The sequence below is a fragment of the Polychytrium aggregatum genome (genome assembly GCF_025602895.1).
Source record: "Polychytrium aggregatum strain JEL109 chromosome Unknown BJ171scaffold_27, whole genome shotgun sequence".
NCBI classification, from domain to species: domain Eukaryota; kingdom Fungi; phylum Chytridiomycota; class Chytridiomycetes; order Polychytriales; genus Polychytrium; species Polychytrium aggregatum.
The window spans coordinates 74,054-92,666 of NW_026516229.1; the positions used below are offsets into that span (position 1 = coordinate 74,054).

At 58.6% G+C, this 18,613-nt stretch overlaps 5 protein-coding genes across 5 annotated transcripts; 1 reads left to right on the plus strand and 4 right to left on the minus strand.

The window, feature by feature from the left end:
* Positions 1–291: 291 nt before the first annotated feature.
* On the minus strand, positions 292–2,155 carry BJ171DRAFT_625282 (Alpha/Beta hydrolase protein; the record flags this gene model as incomplete). The annotated part of the gene is made up of 4 exons (XM_053115500.1): positions 292–1,081; positions 1,284–1,543; positions 1,644–1,774; positions 1,964–2,155. The coding sequence occupies 4 exons, from the start codon at positions 2,153–2,155 to the stop codon at positions 492–494; spliced, it is 1,173 nt and encodes a 390-aa protein (XP_052965024.1). The 3' UTR covers positions 292–491.
* A 417-nt stretch (positions 2,156–2,572) lies between these two features.
* Positions 2,573–4,608, minus strand: BJ171DRAFT_511347 (geranylgeranyl transferase type-1 subunit beta-like protein). The gene is made up of 5 exons (XM_053111573.1): positions 4,270–4,608; positions 3,887–4,106; positions 3,349–3,709; positions 3,108–3,213; positions 2,573–2,954 (listed from the first exon to the last, which is right to left on the minus strand). The coding sequence occupies exons 1-5, from the start codon at positions 4,517–4,519 to the stop codon at positions 2,812–2,814; spliced, it is 1,080 nt and encodes a 359-aa protein (XP_052965025.1). The 5' UTR covers positions 4,520–4,608; the 3' UTR covers positions 2,573–2,811.
* Positions 4,609–4,907: 299 nt separating this feature from the next.
* BJ171DRAFT_511349 (uncharacterized protein) lies at positions 4,908–5,890 on the plus strand. Its single transcript, XM_053111574.1, has one exon. It carries the CDS (start codon positions 4,924–4,926, stop codon positions 5,632–5,634), a length of 711 nt encoding a protein of 236 aa, XP_052965026.1. The 5' UTR covers positions 4,908–4,923; the 3' UTR covers positions 5,635–5,890.
* A 179-nt stretch (positions 5,891–6,069) lies between these two features.
* BJ171DRAFT_511351 (uncharacterized protein) lies at positions 6,070–13,364 on the minus strand. Its single transcript, XM_053111575.1, has 9 exons — positions 13,302–13,364; positions 12,948–13,177; positions 12,500–12,597; positions 12,361–12,409; positions 12,157–12,223; positions 11,584–11,989; positions 10,999–11,450; positions 10,003–10,811; positions 6,070–9,831 (listed from the first exon to the last, which is right to left on the minus strand). Exons 1-9 carry the CDS (start codon positions 13,309–13,311, stop codon positions 6,445–6,447), a joined length of 5,508 nt encoding a protein of 1,835 aa, XP_052965027.1. The 5' UTR covers positions 13,312–13,364; the 3' UTR covers positions 6,070–6,444.
* A 429-nt stretch (positions 13,365–13,793) lies between these two features.
* BJ171DRAFT_511352 (Adaptor protein complex AP-2 alpha subunit) lies at positions 13,794–18,413 on the minus strand. The gene is made up of 10 exons (XM_053111576.1): positions 18,188–18,413; positions 17,988–18,030; positions 17,753–17,821; positions 17,493–17,632; positions 17,073–17,266; positions 16,731–16,857; positions 16,438–16,539; positions 16,254–16,359; positions 14,220–16,129; positions 13,794–14,071 (listed from the first exon to the last, which is right to left on the minus strand). The coding sequence occupies exons 1-10, from the start codon at positions 18,188–18,190 to the stop codon at positions 13,985–13,987; spliced, it is 2,781 nt and encodes a 926-aa protein (XP_052965028.1). The 5' UTR covers positions 18,191–18,413; the 3' UTR covers positions 13,794–13,984.
* Between the last annotated feature and the right edge of the window lie 200 nt (positions 18,414–18,613).

Below are 18,613 nucleotides of genomic sequence, written 5' to 3' on the forward strand. Positions count from 1 at the left end.
TCGCTCTGGAGACAACGGCAGGAAGTTGCGGATCGCGGCCTCGGCGTGACTGCTGATGCGACCGAGGACAGCTGCGAAGGTGGGCTGGAGGTCGGGGGCGCTTTTGCTGTTCGCCAGGGAAGCTGGTCGATACCGGCAGTGACGATATTCCGCTGAGATGCAAACCGACGCACCAGGCACGGCGCTGCCTCTATTGTATCGTCCCTTCCAAAAGAATACGACTTTTTCCCGACCGAAACGGGACACCCCGAGCACGTGGATGGCTTGTGAGCGAGCTGCAAGTGATCATGTTTGTGATTGGCTTCTTCAACATTTGTTCGGAGGGAACCGCCAAGCTCGTTCTTGTCCTGCATCTTCCTCTCGCACATGTCCTCGTGCACAGACCCGTTTGTCTGCATCTACGACGTCTCGTCGAGTTTCGGTCGTCTCCGCTCACCCCATGTGTCCCCAGGCCAGCACTGGCCTGGGTTTTGCCTCGAGCACGGCGTCAGCTAACTCTCAACATCGCAGCCCTTGATGCCAAGCTTCATACCCCAAACGCGCAAGTGTTCAGTTGCCGCATAGCCGGTCTTCAATCCATTGGAGCAGAGGTCGCTTTCGAGGCCATCCATGCCTTGTTCGGTAAAGTCAGCGAGCAGGTTCGCGAGGGTATCCTCTGGCATATCCTCCAGCATATCGTCTGGACTGTCGCTCTGCAGAACCAGATCCTGAGCAGCGCCCTTGAGTCGCTTCTTGGGTGCTCGCAGCATCTGTGTCTGGAGCGACCTGAGAGATTCGGGTTGATCCAACCTGAGGCTGTGTCCGTTGGTATCGAGGCACTCGAAAGTGGTGCCATTTGCATCTCGGACCCAGATCTCATTCGGCACATGGCAGAAGCCCGAGAAGGTTGGCGGCAGATGTGGGGTCAAGTCGTTCTGGTTGACGACCCGCTGGATGGTGCGCACGCCGAGCCCATACACAAAGTCGGCAAACTGCGAGTTGCCGACTCGGGGCTGGCCAACGGTGAAGATCCGCATTCGTTTGGAATCCAGCCCTGCGGTCCCGCTGGTGAGGGCATCCGCAGCGGCAAGCAAGGCGAGGGCTATTGTTATCCCGGCGACCAAAGATGTGGGAGCGGCTCCATGAGTGACTCTGGGCTGGAACCAATGTATCGGCGATGCAACGCGATTCACAGGCCCCATCTCCATATGCTACCGGCACGGATGCGGAGCACATGTTCCCAGAGGACATCCGCCATCTCGGCGCTTGCGTTCGATGAAACATGAGTCGGTGCGACTACTTACCGCCACCCAAGCTGTGCCCGGCAAAGAGCACCGTATGTTCTGGAGCCAGCGCAATCAGGGCTGCGAGTTCCTCCAGCACCGATGCCCGGACATACTGCCAACTCTGAAGAAACCCGTAGTGGACCTTTGTTCCGGTCGGGGCGCCTGGGAACGGGCAGTCTGGCTTGGCCATCATGATATTGTTGATCCAGTTGTTGAAGTTGCGGGAGCCGCGGAAGGCGACAATCGTCAGGTTGCGAGTGCGGTGCAAGGCCGCATATCTGTCGACGGCAATAATGTCAAGCCACGATGACTGAAGCTTAGAAAATGGTAAATGATCGGGCCGTGCGCCCTCGTCGATCGAAGCTCGATCCATCTTACCCAAACACTCGGTCGGCTTGACCAAAGAGTCGCACGTCGGATGTTCCCACGGTCGGCCCAACACAGGTGCTGCACGACCATGTGTCGAGTCCATCGACGCAATATGTGCTTTGCAGATAGCCGATCAAAGACTGTGGCAGACGGAACGGTCGACTCAGCAGTGGTGCGCAAGATGGCCCAGCCGAGCGTGTGAATGCAGTGCTGCCTTGGCCGATGCGTCTGGATTTGTCTGTCGCCGTGAACACCAGAGCTCGGCGACCATCCGCTTTGCTCCAACATACCCGAGCTCCTTCCTCTCAAATCGTCGGAGCGACTCTTACCTTCATTTCGTCGAGAGCCTGGCCGGACACCTCGACCGGCTCGGCAAAGGTGCCAACCACAGACGTCGCTGGCGTCGTCGATGTTCCATATGATCCAGATGGTTGACCAGGATGCTGACCACCAGGCACCCGGGCCGATCGAGCGCCTGTTATGATGCAGAGGGCGAGAGCGATGAGTTGGCGAGGTCGCATATTCGATCGTGGCAGGACGAATGCCCTGTTAAGCTCTGGCGGCTGCGTCACTCATATACCGAGCCAGCTGTTGGGTGGCGAGTCACGATGTTTGTTGTTGGCGAGACAGCATCGCCTCTTGCACCAGTGAGTCCCTGGTGGCTCCGTCGTGCCCACTGGGGGAAAGCAAGCAGCCGATGAGCGAGGATGCTGGAGTTTAGAGTGCGAACATGTCCCGGGTTCATTTTTGACCTGGTCCAAAGGTGATCACTTGCGCGCCAATGTCAGCATGATCCGCGATGAGAAGGTGCGAAACATCAAATTGGTGGATTGTAAGGCGCAACCCCATCTACAGCAGTGTGGGCACATCCTGATGAACCCTTGCGGACGACGAACAGGGGGGCATATCCTTTGCTCTGCATGAACGGAATGCATGAACATTTTAGACGATGGCTGTGTATGTATTCCATTCAAAATGAAGCCAGGGTATCCTGTTCATTGATTCGGCGCTGCTGTTGGCTGAGACTGGGCCGGCCGAGCCTGCGCTAGCTACAGACCATCGGCTGTCAGCTGTGTTCCCTCATACAAGTAGACCATCGCAGAGGAGATCGGCGCCTTCGATGCGCTGGATCGAGCATAGAGCCGGTGTCCTTGCACGGGCCTCGTTGACCGATGGACTACTCGTCTCGCCACCACACGACCTGGGACTTGATTCGCTCAAAGGTCGGGGCAGAGATGTTCAGACTCGAGTGGAGCCCATGCACGCCATGCGCTCCGTTCAAGGCCATTGCAGCAAGACCAAGATAGGAGTGCATGATATCTGGGTGGGTAAGTAAATCGGAGAAGTGATCATGGTGAGTGGGTGTTGCCGAGGGCAACGAGCAGCAGAGCAGTCTGTATCAACTGCTCAGCAAGGAGACCCACAAGCTCAATGATGGCTGCATCAGCTCTACCCTCGCTGCCCAAGCCATACCTGGAGGCAAGCCAGGATACTTTCCAAATCCTCCCCAGACGGTTTCCGTCGTCTTGAGGAACTCCTGGTCTCGTTTGGTATCGACAAGATGATAGTATCCAAGGATCTGTGTGCCATGGCGGCGCTCGTTAATGGTACGGACAAGAGGTGAAGCCACCTGGTGCGGACAAGTGCTCTAGAGAACAGAGTGGTTCGTATGGTGCCGGATTGATCAGAGGAGCGGAAGGCCCGCCTGACTTACATGCAGGCTGGCTCCAACCCAGAAGGAGTAGCAGGTGTCGGGGATCTTGGCAGGGCGGCCTTGGAATCCACTGGACTGGCGGAACAGACACCACTCCAGGCACCGCTTCTTGCTGCTGGCATCCAGAGCATCCAGGCGACCCATCAGAGCCAGAGATGCAAGGGCGCAGTACGTTATTCCACCATGAGCCTCGTTGGCGGGACCTCTACCGAATCCACCATCGAATGCTTGAGAAGCCAAGATGTGCTCAACGATGCGATCTTGGTCGATGCCGCTCCAGTCCCGGATCAGGAAGGAAACGGCGCATGCAGAGAAGACAAATCGCAGATCGTGCTCTTCGTTGCCGAGGCTGTCGACAAAGCTGTGGGGAAGAGCGCGAATGTGACCCGATTGGACTTTAGTACATCAAGTGTGTCAGAGAGTGCTGCTGGTGACCAAATTGACGAGAGGGGCGATGCTGCCCTGAACGAGCCTGTCCCAAGACCTCTGCCGGATAGGCTCGAGGGCCAGGATTGAAGAAACGCTGCCGCCACCGTACCTGCCACTTGGAAGCTGCAGTGCCTTAATTCCAGCAGCGACAGCCGCACGGTCGACTCGCGACAGGTCGTCACCAAGGATTATTAGAGTCAGCAAGGCCGTATAGGACATTGTGACATGGCTGGCATCGTAAGCTGTGAATGGCGTCGAACAGGCGTGCGGATCGTGAGGCGCCCCCATGAAGGGCGAGCCACGGAATCCGCATCGCCCTAGACTCTGGTCTGCGAAATGGAGAAGGCAGCTGGGTTGAATGGCATGAATACATGGCGGCTGTGGACCGGAGCCCGACATCGAGACGCTGGGTCGGTTGCCGTTGATTGCGCTGATGTGTGCGGGTTGGATTGGGTTGGGCTGACCGCTACACCCCGAGACAGCAAGACCAACCTTTGAGCTCCGGGCGCTCGTCGGGGTGAATTTGTTGGGCATATATCCATTCGATCCAGTGCTTCTTGTTCTCGGGAGAAACGACCTTGTCGACAGCGCCAAGCAGATCCAGTCCCGAGAGGGCAAAGTAGGCCAGCATGAGCCTGGAGGTGTCAAGCGAGGTGTAGTCCTGTGGCATCAGCGATGTGCACCGGTTGAAGTATTTGACGTGAAGATCGACGTTCAAGCTGCAAGGTTCGTTGGTTTCCATGGCTTCTGTCGTCGCTTGTGGGTGCAATGGACGGGGCGGTGGGCTGCGACGGCTGCAGGGACTGCGATGGGGTTGATGCAAGCAGAGATGGAAACGAGGTCAGCCAGGGGCGCGCTGGCGGGCAGCCAAGAGCCAGGGCGGATGGGGCTGGATCCAGTGCGGCTCCAGTGCGGCTCCAGTGCGGGTGTCACTGGCCGACCCCGTGATGTCCCGCTCCGCAGTCGCGCAGCCACAAACGCACAGCCACAAACGCACAGCCACAGCCGCAGACCCTTGCGCGTGGCTTGCGCGTGGCTTGCGCGTGGCTTGCGGCCTGTGCATGATGGCCCACGCTGGCCCTATAAATCCAATCCCTGTCTCAGGGCGCTCTGACTGCCTTCGTCTCCAAAGCCGACCGACGAACCATGGCCAAGTCCTCGCTCCTGGTGCGGCTCACCGTCTCCGCGGCCCTAGCCGGCTCTGCAGGCGCCCTGGCCTACCACCAACTGGCTCTCAAGCGTGTTCGCCGTATTCCGGTGCCAAGCAACTCGATTCTCAAGACCTCGCCCCTGAACAACGCCGTCCAGGCATCAACGAACCTCCCGCACTACTTTGACTGTTTCCTCGTCACCGTTCGAGCATCGTCGCTCAAGGACTGGGCCAGTCTTCGTGCCCAGTTTGACCCTGCAAGCGACGAGGGTCGTCGGGCTCTGAACGACCATATCACGACCCAGTTCGCCCGCTCGTTCTTCACCTCCAGCCTATTCTCGCTCGAAAGAATGGTGCTGACCTTGGCAGGGTTCCCAAGGAAGGTCCTGACCAACGACCAGACTCGCCAGCTGGCTTTCCAGCCCGGCGATGACGTCCCGCCCTTCGCTGTCATCGAGCGCAGCGGAAACGAGATTCTGAACAGCTGGGCGTTCCAGCCGCGCATGGGCGGGCTCAACTGGATATCGGCCGAGTTTGTTCCGGACCAGGGCGACGGCGTTGTCCTGCTGCGATACGGCAACGCCTGCTGGGTCGGTGCTCTGGATACGAAGGCCGTCCCAATGGAAGAGGACCGACTGGTAACCAGGGTCCATCGGCTCTACGGGAGGATGCTGATGGACCTAGCTGTCCGCGGACTCGAAGCATGAAACCCCCCGCACTTCACCGACAGTCGCTCGCCTCACGCCATTCTCCTTCGTCTCCTCTGGCGGTGGCGACCTTCAAGCTGTACCAGGCACTTCCGGTGTGTCCAGCTACCGTTCCGCTGTGGGCTGACCGAGTCCTGCTGTTAATACGACGTACAATTCTATTGAAGCGGCTGATGTGCTCCGACTGCAAGAGCGGGCGGGACGGGTTACAGGCAATCCAATAAAAAACGGGACATCCGGGGTTTTTGACCATTCATCGAATATTTTGTTACCCAATGTTATCGCGCGCTGGCCATGACCATTCGCCAGACAGTGTGGAATCGCGACGTCAATGCGGCGCGCAACATGATCACAGTGTGCAGGTCGATTGTGGAGACCGGAGGGCGACCGGTGGTCTTCACTCGGAGGCTGCCAAAGTGATCTGATCTATTTATTGTGGCTTTGCTTGACGCATGCCATCACATACTACATGTTCATGGAAACGGCTATATTGTCCCGTTTTTTTCTGAATAAAGTGTAGCACCAAGGTATAGCCAATGAGGAAGAGGGGATTCTGCAGCCGACATGTTCCATGGCTGTCTCGGGAGAGAGCAAAATAGGCCGAGACCAGGAGACGGCTCGCAGAACAAGTCGACACAGACAAAGAAAAGAACCACTGGCCAAGTCAGGCTGAGGATAGGGCAGACCAAGTTGGCCAAAGCGAGAGAGAAAACGAATACAAGACAGATCGAGGTTGGGCAGCCCCCCCCCTCGCTAAACTAAACACGAAGCAAATGCAAATCGAGTCTGCGACAAACATCGCCAGTCGCTTCAGCGGCGCACCGCATCCGGGCCAATCTGTTGGATCGTGGAGTAATACAGGCCCTGGACTTCCTTCTCGCTGCTTCGCCAGGCCTCGCGTGCAAACGTGGCCCCTTCCATGCGGAGCGCCGTGAGGCCGAGTTCCCCAAAGTGGAAGACCACGCGCATGAAGAACTCCTGGCGCCGTCCGGTGACATCCGGGAGCGAGGGCTCCCAGTCCGTCCGCAGAAGGATGCGTCGGAGCAGGTCGCAGAGCCACATGGCGTCCCCGACGGTGTCCCCGATCGTCACGCCGGCCTGCTGGAGGGCGTCGATCAGGCTTTGGTGATGCATTCCGACGGCAATAACAAGCTTCTCCCGCCAGATGCCCCAGGTGCCGTCATCGGCTTTGCTGATCTCGGCGCCTTCGGCTGTGAGGTATTCGAAGCCGTCTTCCCAGACCGGCTCGACTGGATCGGTCATGCCGCAAGTCAGCGGCAGCAACGCGTCCAGGAGCTTCTGTGGCATCCGCTTCTGCGCCCGAGCGTTGGCAACCAAGAAGATCAGGCCAGCAAAGTTGCGGCTGTGGATGGCGATCGGGAGCCATCCGCCCTTGGATGAAGGGAGCCAGATCACAGGCTTGCCCTTGAGCGCCTGGGTTGGGACGACTGGCTGATCCGGGCCTTCTTCTTCGGGGACCTCCAGGTCCGTGAGCCCGTGCAGCTTGGCAATGACCAGGCCCTTGCCGCCAAAGCCGCCGATGGCAACGTAGTCCGTGTCTTCGGTCATGTAAAGTCGGCCGACAGTCGGGGCGATGTTGGAGCCCATCCAGATCGTGTGGATGCACCGGCCCGAGACCGGATTCCAGACAAGAATGGCGCCGTCGCCTTCGCGCATCGTCAAGAGCTTGGAGTCATCATCCGACCAGGACATGGAGATGACAGGGCCCGACGGCAGGTCGCTGCTGGTGCCCTTGGCCAAGTTCCAGAGCCGCACGACGTAGTCCGAGTCGTCCTGCGACAGCGAGGTGCGGTCGCCGCTGCGCATCGATCCCGTCGCCAAGAGGAACTCGTTTCGTCGCGCAAATGCCGAGATGGGCTTGCCCGAGTGGGGGCTCTTGAACTCGACAACGGCATCGTCCCGGCGCTTCCAGATCATGAGTACATTGCGCTCTGCGTCCCAGCCGTCGGTAAGGGCGGCCAGCAGCTGTCCGGTGCACGAGTACTCGAGGCGCTCGATTCGGCTGACCGACCCGCTGGGGTTGCCTGTCAGAGTGCCATCGTCCTTTCCCCACCAGCCGACAAGCGCGGGGATCGGCGATCCTTCGGTGTAGTGGTAGAACTTGACGGCGTTGTTGGAGTAGCCGACGGCCAGCTCGATCGAGTCCTGTGCGCGGCCAGAGGCGGCGCCACCGGATCTGGGCTGAACGGGCGCAAAGGCACAGCAGATCTCTCCAGCAACAGGCCAGTCGCGGTCCGTCTCGGCCAGGGGATCCAGCTCTTCGTACAGGGCCGTCGGTGTCGACGAGAAGAGCTCGACACCGTTGATCGAGACAGACATGTAGTACGGCTCGGTGGGATGGGCGACGACCTGCTCGATGCCCTGGATGAACACGCTCGTCATCTTGTTCTTGAGCTCGAGATCAACAATCTCGAGCATGCCCTGCTTGCCGGCACTGACGACCGCCACGGGCTCGCCCTGTGCGTTTCGCACAAAGTCGATGACTCCGGGGCACTCGACATATTCGCCTGGGACGGTCGAGCGGGTCTTGGCCTGCGAAATGTCCCAAAGCCGAATGGTGGTGTCGTTGCCGGCCGTGGCAAGGATGTTGGCCGGGGACCGGTGGTCGAAGCGCATGGCGTGAATGTGATTGGTGTGCAGGCAATCACGGCTGATGCGCAGCATCTCGACAGAGTCGGCGACGAGAATCCACTGCTCCACGACGCCGCCAAAGCTCGAGAGGGCGACCTGGCCGTCGTTCGAAACGGCGGCGAGGTTGACGTTGTCGTCGAGCTTCTTGTTGATCAGGCCGACGACGTTGCCGGTGGATGTGTCGATCACCGACATGGCTCGCGAGGTTGCGACGAGAATAAAGAGTGCGTTGTGGCTCATGGCGAGGGCCAGAGGCGCCTCGTGGCGACTGTAGTCGCCGCTGTTGGGATCCAGCTTCGAGGGATACAGGCCGTACCCAAAGGTGCCGGTCTCGAGCTCGATCCACACCGCGTCCTTGTTGGCGATGGTGCCAAACATAATGACCTTGCCAGAGTCGACCATGGCGATCTGTCCGTCGTATTCGAGCAGCAGCTGCTTGAGCGTGCAGCCCTCGAGCTCCCAGACCGAGAGCTCGCAGGTGCACGGGTCGATGTCGACGTCGCGGCCCTGACCAAGGGCAACGGCAAGTTCAGTGTCGTCGTTGATCCACTGCATAACCCGCACACCAACCAACAAATTGGGGTCGCAGCCGAGATCGAAGCACTTTTTCTCCTCAAACGTGGCCGCGTCGATGAGATGGATAACGGACTCGGTCGGCCACCAGACAGCCAGGATGGCCCCGCTGTGCGACAGGCGGAGCACAGGCTTGAGGACGCCATCGCCGTCATTGAAGGATGGGAAGTGGATGCGGTAGGTCTCGAGCCCTGTCTGGACATCCCATTTGCGTAGGATGCCGTCCGACGAGGCCGAAAAGACCGTGTTGCTGGCAATCTCGAGGGCAATGATGCTGAAGCCCTCCGAGGCGCCAGCATAGCCAAGCTCAAAGGTCTGGAAGCATCCGTGCTGCGAGTCGTCGCGGGTCAGCCAGTCGAGCCAAACGCTACCGTTTTCTTCCAGGATCTGGCGAGCAGCGAGGGCAACGAGCGAGTCTTTGGGCTGGTTGGCGGCGTGCTGGAGGGTGATGCCTGGATGGAGGCTCAGAAGCCGGAGTTCGCGTTGGACAAACTTGTGGAAGGCAGAGACACGCGCGTCGATCTTGTCCGGGTGCTCGCGGGAGGCAATGTCAAAGTTCTTGAGGAAGGCAAAGAGAAGCTGCTTCTCGGCTGCGCCTTGGATCTCCCGCAGGTCGGTCATGATGTCAAACGCCTGGGTACACTCCGCGGCGTGGAGGAGATGGTAGACTTGCGTGACCACTCCGGTCCTGTCTGTGCGGCTGGCCAGGAGTAGCGGTTGGGTTTCAATATCGTCCGAAAGATCGATGTTGCCGCGGCAGCCGCTCCAGTACTCAGCGAGAGCTCGGTGCGTCTGCTGCGCAACAGAGTCGCTGCCAAGGTAGATTCTCTGGACCGCAGCCTTGACGGCAGGGTACCTCCAGACAGTTACGGTCTCTCCGAATGAGAGCTGCTCGCGCACGAGGCCCTCGAGGTCTCGCTTGAGCGAGGTCCACAAGAGAGGGGGGATGCGTTTGAGGGACGGACTGTGGATCTGTCGGCAGAGGTACAGTGATTGGCCGTTAGCTCGGAAACACCGGCATCGGCACGAGACCCGGCACACTCACTCGGACGGCGCGAGAGCGCAGTGGTCCTAGAATCGGAGCGAGGACAAAAACAAAAGGATAAACTTGTGCCTGTGGCGTGCAAATGTCTCCCGGGCTACCTTTTCGATCAACTCCATGAGCTCGGTGTCGAGTGTTAGGAGATCGTCCATCTCCAGCATGCTCAGCCCGAAGCGGGACGCAGTCAAATAACCCAGGGCCTTCGAAACAAGTAGTCGTCCGTGCTTCTTTTCCAGAGGTTCCAGAATGGACTTGGAAACCAGCTCGTCCAGAGACGACGGAAGCGGATCAGCTGCATCGCTCGAGCTCCACTTGGAAGCGATCTCGGCGCACAAAGCCACCTCTGCAAGGCACTCGTGCGCCTCGCAGAATGTCCTGACACACTCCTGCTGGGGGGCAGTCAGAACTCTGTCGGCAGCGCCAAGGCGGCTGGCAACGATAAACTCTCGGTCTTTGACAGGCAGCGGCTTGACATGGTAAATTTGCTTCTCGGAGATCAAGAGACGAGCCAGGGCCGGGATGGGCTTGCCGTCAGCCTGCGGAGATGCAGAGAAGATGAAGACAACGTTGGGAGGGATGTGCCTCGGGAGCCAGCCCAGCTCAAGGCTACGATAGTCGCTGTCAAGACGGTCGATTGAGTCGATGACAACAATGAGCGGCTTCAGTGACGTCGCCAGCGTGAGGAACTTGGTGAGTTGGTTCACCAAAAGGGGGAACTCGGTTGGGATAGGTGCATCGGCCTCGTAAAGGATGCCGATCTGGACACAGATCGAGTGGAGAATGGAGCGGATGTCGGACGACTCGGGTGTTGCGCCAACGAATCGGTAGACAACCTGCGCATAAGGATTAGCAACGCCGATCGCTTGGATGGTCTTGGAGATCAAGGCGGTCTTGCCAGAGCCAGAGGGGCCTGCGTCGTTTGGCCAGGGATGTATACGAGGGAGGCATAAGCCAGGTGCAGAGCGGCTGGAGATGTGGTAATCGGTGACCGTCGGCGACAGTCGGTGGCAATCGGTGACAATCGGTGACAATCGGTGACAGGGTCCAGGATAAACTGTACATCGACGAAACGAGATGCGCTCACGACGACTACTTACCCACGATGCTAAAGACCGAGTAGTCAAAGGGTCGCTGCACCCACTGTTTGACCTGGACCATGAACTCTTCGCGGCCAACAAACTTGCTGCACTCTTCCATGGCGATCTCACGATGCGAGTTGACTTCGCGAACGATGGGATGGAGCTCGGGGTTCTCCATCTGCATCTGGTAGGCCTCGATGACCCCTCCGGCGATGGCAACAGAAAAGTCGTCGCAGAACTGCTTGAGGTACGCCTCCTGCTCTGGACTCTTGAGGGGATTGAGGCCATCGCCCTCGTCCCACTCGATATCGTAGTCGTGGTTGGGGAACATGGATTTTCGCAGGCGATTCATGCGGCCGATGGCCTCCATGTCAATCGGATGGTTGTCGTTGAGCATATCCAGATCGATAAATTTGCTGGCCTCGACATGCTGCTGCGACGCATACTTGACCAGGTTGATGAGGTTCCGCCTATAGCCAGGACGCGAGACATGGCAAACGCAAGAGGATGAGCTACCGCGTGCAGTCTCTTCGCCAGGCATATGTAAGCATGTATCGCTGCTCAAAAGGAAGCCTTGTCGCTGAGACGCAAGGACATGCTTACTGGAAGCAGAAAAAGCTGTCGGTTTCGCGGCCCAAGGTCTCGTTGCTTGCGATGGACACCTGGCTATGTGTCGTCGAGGAGCGGTATTTTTCGGTGGTCTCCTCGGGCTGCCCTTCGATGCCCTTGCGGAGGGCCCTCTGGACACTCATCGAGACCTTGACCCACTCTCCCCGCGCTTCGGCCTGAAGGACAGGGTCCTCCGAGATGAAGTTGGGGATGTGCGAAGAAACACGCTTGAGCTGGTAGACGGGCGGGTTGATGTTGTCGTTTTTCTCGTACCAATCCTGAACGAGTCGGAGCATCTCGTTTCCATCACCCTCAGATGCGATCGACAGCTTGTTGACGATGATGTCGTATTCCTCGACCGACAGCGTGCGAGGAGGAGGGCGGTAGCCATACTTGTTGCCTGGTTGCAGCGAGGGATGCGTGAGTGGTCAACACGGACGCCGGTATCGTTGGTTACCCGGTCAATCGACCCGGCTATGGTGAGCGCCTTGTCCCCAGGAAGAGTTGCATGGCCGAGCTGAAGCAACCCAAGCAACTCGTCCAACCCGAGTGGCCGGCACGACTCACCCAGCAGACACGCAAATGCAGGGCCGGCCGACTGCTTGATCGACTTTGACAGTTCGTTGAAGATGACCTGTTCGACCCAGTATGAGCATGGATACCTCTGTGCATGGCTTTGCTCCTTCATACCAACATCGACATCTCTGACTGATTGTAGCCAGCTGGCGGTCACCGTTCTTACGCCACGGTCGTCTCTCCAAGCACGCTTACCTCAGTTGTGGTATGGTCGTCGGAATCGTAGTGGCTGACCCCCCAGGTTCTGCAACAGCGCGACTGCAATCAGAAGATACTCTCTCGACCGGAGCGTGCATGTGCGATTCATCTTGTGCAGGTGTGGCCTCATACGTACAGATCCAAGGGATGGAACTCCAGGCCAAGCTCCTTGCAGAACACCTTCAGAAACGGAAAGACGTCGAGCAAGAGCCCGTTCTTCTCCCATTCGTAATCTGGAGCATCGCCATCGTGCCGAAGAGCCGGGGTCAGCACGCCAATTTCATTCAGACGCACTACACGGCTGAAGCACACAGTTGCCGCCACCAAGGACGCGAATGCAACCCGTCGCTTCTGGTGAGCTTACCCTGCAGGCAGCATCGGCAATCGGATGAACAAAGCGGCGATCGCGAGCCGGGCGAAATACGCAGCAATTGTAATCGAGAGGATGAGTACACATGGGCAGAGCCACAGAGGGCGGGTGCATGTTCTGCTGCCGTCCGCAGCCTCCAAAGAAGCGACCAGCGGTCAAAACTGGGCAGCCACCGACGCAGATGAAACCCACTGGGCTTTGCAGCTCGACTTACGGTGAAGGTCGAGCTGATGAACAAGCGGATTGCAGACTTTTCGAGGTCGTACTCGACAGCCACATCGCCGCTGAGAATCAAACGGGAGGGGTCGTGCTGGCGAATGGAGGCCCCAGAAGAGTTGGTCGAAGTCAGCCGGTGCTCGCGGAGGGCACGAGCCTGCTGGATCAGCTCGACAAACTCCTCTCGCGAGGCCCGCGGGGTGTCAGGCCAGCCAGTATACACGGAGCCTGGGAGACGGAAGGAAGGTCGGAATCAGAGGACAGGGCGCCCCGGTGGACGAATATACCAGCACACAACGGCCAGACACACAGCGGCTGGACGGACATTCGACTGGACATCAAACAAACATACTCGATGGCATGGTGGGAGGGGATGGCTCTGGCGAGCTGTCGGCGAGCTGTCTGTGGCAGGGAGTGAAGCGGGCAGAGAAGCAGCAGGTCGGCGCTCTGAGCTCGAGAGCGAGCCAAGGGAGTTGCGGGTGGCACGCCTCGCTGTGTCCTCGCTGTGCTCTCGGCGGGCCTGTGTCGCTGTGTTGCACAGGCAGCAGCGCCCCTTCTCGCCGCGCTCTCGCCGAGGAGCGGCTCTCGCCCAGGGCAAGGGCTGGGGCTGCCCCTCCTCGTCGCGTGGCCACGCGCTGCACCGTCGCACAGACACAAACACAGGGGCGGGCTTGTTTCGCAGTCACATGCTTGGGCTGCGCGGTGGGACAAAGGTAACACGCGGCCCGATTTGGACAGGATTCATGACACTCGCTGCACAAGCAAATGGGATGTCTGGGCTTCTGGCTGCGACCAAATGGCCCGAATACACACCACTCGCCGCTACCATGACCAAAGGTGCCGATCGATCGTCGCCACGGGAGATCGACCAGGATGTATTCAAGACCACACCGCACCCAACGAAAACAAAGCGATGGTCAACCAGGGCCGGAGACAATCGTACGGCCTGTCTGCCAGTCTCCGGAAGCACAGCAGACTTCAGGTCTCTGATGCCAGAGAAAAGGGGCGTTGTCCCATTCTCTGTCCGGAATGACTCTATGCGCTGGCGAGGGCGGTTTCGACGAGCTTCTGGAGATGCTGGGACACGTTCTCGTTGGTTGCGCGGATCGTCAACCGGAACAGCTGTTGGCGCCAAGGAGACGGGCAGTGACGAATGTCAGGCATCGACAGAGCCGCACTCCTTCACGTCATCGATACAACCGACAATCCGCATACACCACAGACAATCCACACCGCCGCGCAGGCCAGACACCCCGCACGCCCAACTTACCTGCTGCTCCATGTTGGGCTCCACGCGCATCAGGCAGCCCACCTTGCCGATCTCGATCGAGTTGAAGACCGCGCCACTCACTGTGTTCAGCGGGTTGGGGTCGATGCCTTCGATGTGATCGAGCTTCAGCCCCGCGAGGATTCTCTTGGTCGTCTTGGGATCGATGGGGCTTCGTGCCTTGAAGATCGACTGCGTCTCGCGTGGTGCCCCGCCAATCTGCCGCCAGCGCGCGAAAAAGTCGACCGAATTGAGCTCAACCGGCGACAGGAACTTGGTGAGGGCAATCGGCAGCTGCAGCGGGAGCGTGACGTTGGTGGGGCCAAACATGAACGAGACCGTGAGCCCGGGCAGGCTATCGAATGAGTTCAAGCACTCCAGGTTATAGACCTGGTTGAACTGGTTTGCGGGTGGGATCGTTCCAGGAATCGGCTGGGTCAGGGTGATCTTGAGGCCGGGTGGGGCTTCGACGGACGTGCTCAGGTTGCTGATGACCCCGGCGCTCTTGTTGCCATAGTACACGGCAATGCGGCCCAACTGGCTCTGGTACTCCGACTTGATGCCGATCTGGATGACACTGTTTTCGAACAGGATGCCATTCGACTCGATGATCAGGGTCTGGAGGTTCTGCTCGTATTTGGCAAGAGGGTCGTCCTGAAAGGAGCCGGGTTGCTGCTGCTGCTGCTGCGCTGAGGGCTGCGAAACAACCTCCAGACCAAGCAGATCGTCGGGTCCATTGTAGTTTACTGCCGATGCCTGCGTCGCGGTAGCAGCATTTGAGACCTCTTCGTTCATGCGCACAAGCGATCGACGCCGGTCCTCCTTCTTCTCCTGATTGGCCAGAATTCCCATTTGCCAGGGGCGCTTCTCCTCCGTCTCAGCAATCTTCTTGTTCAGCTTGAGGACCAGCGCCGACTCGCGCTCCGGGAATGGCGGCATCTCGTCGCAAACAGCCTGAAGAATGTCCTCGGTGGGGAGAGACACAATGTTGAAGTACTCGCAGGCTCTCTGCTGAAGTTCAACGTCCAGAACATAGCGGTACTGCTGGAAGACCCGCATGATCTCGTCCTTGATCTCGGGGAACAGATTGACAAACTTGAGATAGGTTGTCATCAGCAGCGCGCGGGTGCTGGCCGAGCACATGCCAAACTTGGAGTGCAGGATCGAAAACTGGTCCATCGGGGCGCATCCGGGCTTGTTGGCAATGAGATAGCCACACTCGCCGAGGATGTATCCGCCCACCTTGAGCGCCGTTTCGTGGCAGGTGGGGGACCGCAGAGCCGTCAGGACCGTCGTGGCGGCATATTCCTGCAGGTTCTCGTTGTTGGTGACGATCTGGACGACTCTGTACCAGATATCCTCGCTGACGTGGTCGCCGGCGATGGTAATAAGCTGCAGCACAACGTCCAAGTACCACGATGGCTCGACAGTGAACTTCTCGGTCAAAATCGCAATCTTCAGCACAATCTCTTCGCGGATGGCAAAGTCGGCGATCGGGAGATACTGCAGAAGCTCCGAGACGATCGTGCGGGAGTTGTTGCCGTCGCACATGCAATAGAGCAGGTCGAGAGCACGACGACGGACACTGATGTCTTTGTCCTTGAGAGACTCGATGATCGTTTCCTGGTGCTGCTGGATGGTTTCGAGCGATCGTGACACCGTAGCAATGTGTGCCATGGTCTCCAAGCCAAGGTAGCGAACGTTTGTTTCCTTGGAGGAGATGAACTTGCCGAGCAGACGTGTGGCCTGGGCAATCAGATCCGATTCGCTGTCGATATGGATGGCCAGCCCCACAGCCTCAAAGAAAATGGCGTTCTGGGCATTGTTATGCTGCACGTTTTTGGGAATCTCGTGTGCATTCTTGATGATGGTCTGGAGCACCGTATTGATCAGGCTGCTGAGTCCGCTATCGTCTGGGTGAAAGGCCACATCATCGTCAGCATGAGAAGAGCTGCTCATCGCAAGCCCACAGAGCCCAGAACGCTCGAGCGTCCCCCCCCCCCGACACTCTGGCGACGGCGTCACGGCCCGACATACTTGGAGGAGGATAGTACTGCAAAAGTCGCAGAAGCTTGACCTGAATCCAGGGCACGGGCACCTTGTAATATACGTAATCGGTTGTGTACTCTTTGTCGTGAACGATCTGTGGAGAGGGAACGCAGTTAGCATGGTGCACTCGGGGATACCCCAAGACACTTGCGGTGTGGGACAGTGAACCTACCTTGTAGAGCTTTCGGATGGCCTTGCCGGCGGCTTCATAGTAGGGTCCCGGGAAGTTTTGAACGAGGACCAGCACAAAGGTTGTCACGCACAGAGACACGCCCTGTCATTGCAGCATTCGCCATCAGCAAGAGCGAACGGCGCACTTGAATATCTGCAACTTCGCAACAAGGCGCCAATCCCCTCAGCCGAGCAGGCAAAGTCAACTGGCATCCTCCCCTATTCACCACTCGGTTGCAGTGCGCCTCGCTCTGTTCAACAGATCAAATGCAGGCACGACACAGCGCAACAGACCATATCGGGATCGTCCATCATGGCTATCAGACGCGGTGCCCAGTCTGCAGCAGGAATAACCTCGGGATGCTTTCTGTACAGACGCAAGAGACAGAGCGAGGCCTTCTTCTTGACAAAGCGAGAGGGGCTGCATGGAACAACATCCAGTCAGAATCAGCGTCTCGGCTTGGCGGAGAGAAACCTCATAGCGGCCTATTGTGGAGCGACTGAGGCCAAAACAAGCCCGAGACCAAGCCACAGAGTGGACTCGATAATGATCCAGCATTGATCAGGGGGGCACCCGTGGCTGCGACGCGAAGACAGACAGGCTAAGCGAGCAGTAGAGCGCATATTCCAGCCAACCTCTTGGTCAAAAGGCGATAAATGTCGTGAACGAGGGTTTCGGCCATTTCCTTGGCACCGATATTGGCGATTGCGTGGATGGCAAGGCAGCTGAAGAGTTCATCGGGATCGTCAAGGTCTCGCTTCATGGAGTTCACGACGAGACGGATCAGCTCGTTATTTTCGCTGAGCATTAGCGTGATGGCCAGATAGCCCTGTGGAAGCACCGCGGCAGAGAAGTGTAGTGGATGCGCGACGGGAGGGTCAGTGCACAATATCAGAAGGGTGTACACTATCGGGGAATCGGAGCACACTATCGTGACGAGCGAGCCCAACGGACGGGATCAATAGAATTGGCCTGCACTGGCAGGCGCAGAGGAGCAAGGGCACGAGAAAGGCTTGTCAATCCACATAACGCGGAGGCAATTGCCGCTCACTTACAATCTGCTTCTCGGTGAACTTTTGCGAGGACAGCAAGTTGATGGCCTCCATGTGGCCAAAGTCGATGTCCCAGCCGAGGATATACATATACAGGAGCTTGCAGACATACTTCTTCTTCTGGTATCCGTTCAGGTTCGGATCTATTACCGTCGCAGAAGAAGCAAGTCCACTTGGCAGGTCAGCCGGCGAAACGTATGCCGCAGACCTCCACGCGTCCACGGAGCTCGTGAAGAGCCAGCAACCAGTCGAGCGGGATTCACCTTTGAACTTTGAGCGGATATTGGCAAGCTCTTTGTTGACTCTCTTCTCTTCCAGCTCGCGGGCTCGGCCTGTGTGATGGATGCCGAAACGGGATGTGAGCCGAGCATTGGAAGCGCTTCGGGAGCAAGGGCAATGCCAAGGGACACGGCGCGGATGCCACAATCCGGCATGATCCAAACGAGCTGTTCTGGGCCAAGCGATTGTGGCAGAATCTCCAGGAGCAGCAATACATACAGTTGCGAAGGTCCGAGATGAACACCGTCAAGCCACGCATCGACTGGGTGGGGGAGAGCAGAGAGCGAGATGCAGAGACGATTATTCGCGCTGTCTCGCATAGGCGACGCCGGCTGCATGTTGCTGGATAACACAGGCATGGCACGGAAAGCAGTCGATGGCGAGAGGGCATAGACCGGCAGGAGAGCAAACACACGAACCATGTTGACGAGATATCAAGACAGGGAAAGGCAAAGTGGTTGGAACGGCACCACGCAAGCGACTCGGCTAGAGGCTTGGTGCTGGCAAACGCAGTATGGGTTGGTATAGAGCAGGACGGGGAGGACGAGGCGATGCCGGCTGGCAAGCTGGCTGGGCGGTGCGGCAGGAGCGTCGAGGCGGCGGATCGGTTGGGCCTTGGACCAGCTGGGCAACAGGCAAGAAGCAGATTCGAGCGAGAGTCGGTCTTGGGCAGGGGTCGGGGCAGGGTCTTCTCGCCGCGGCCTCGCCGTGCCCTCGCCGGCCTCTCGCTGGGCCCTCGGCTCTCGCCCGTCTCTGTCGCACAAGCACAGCACTCCTGGCCAATGGCGAGCCGCGCCCCCACACGGAGCCGAGAGTATCGTGGGAGTCGTCGCCGGAATCAATCG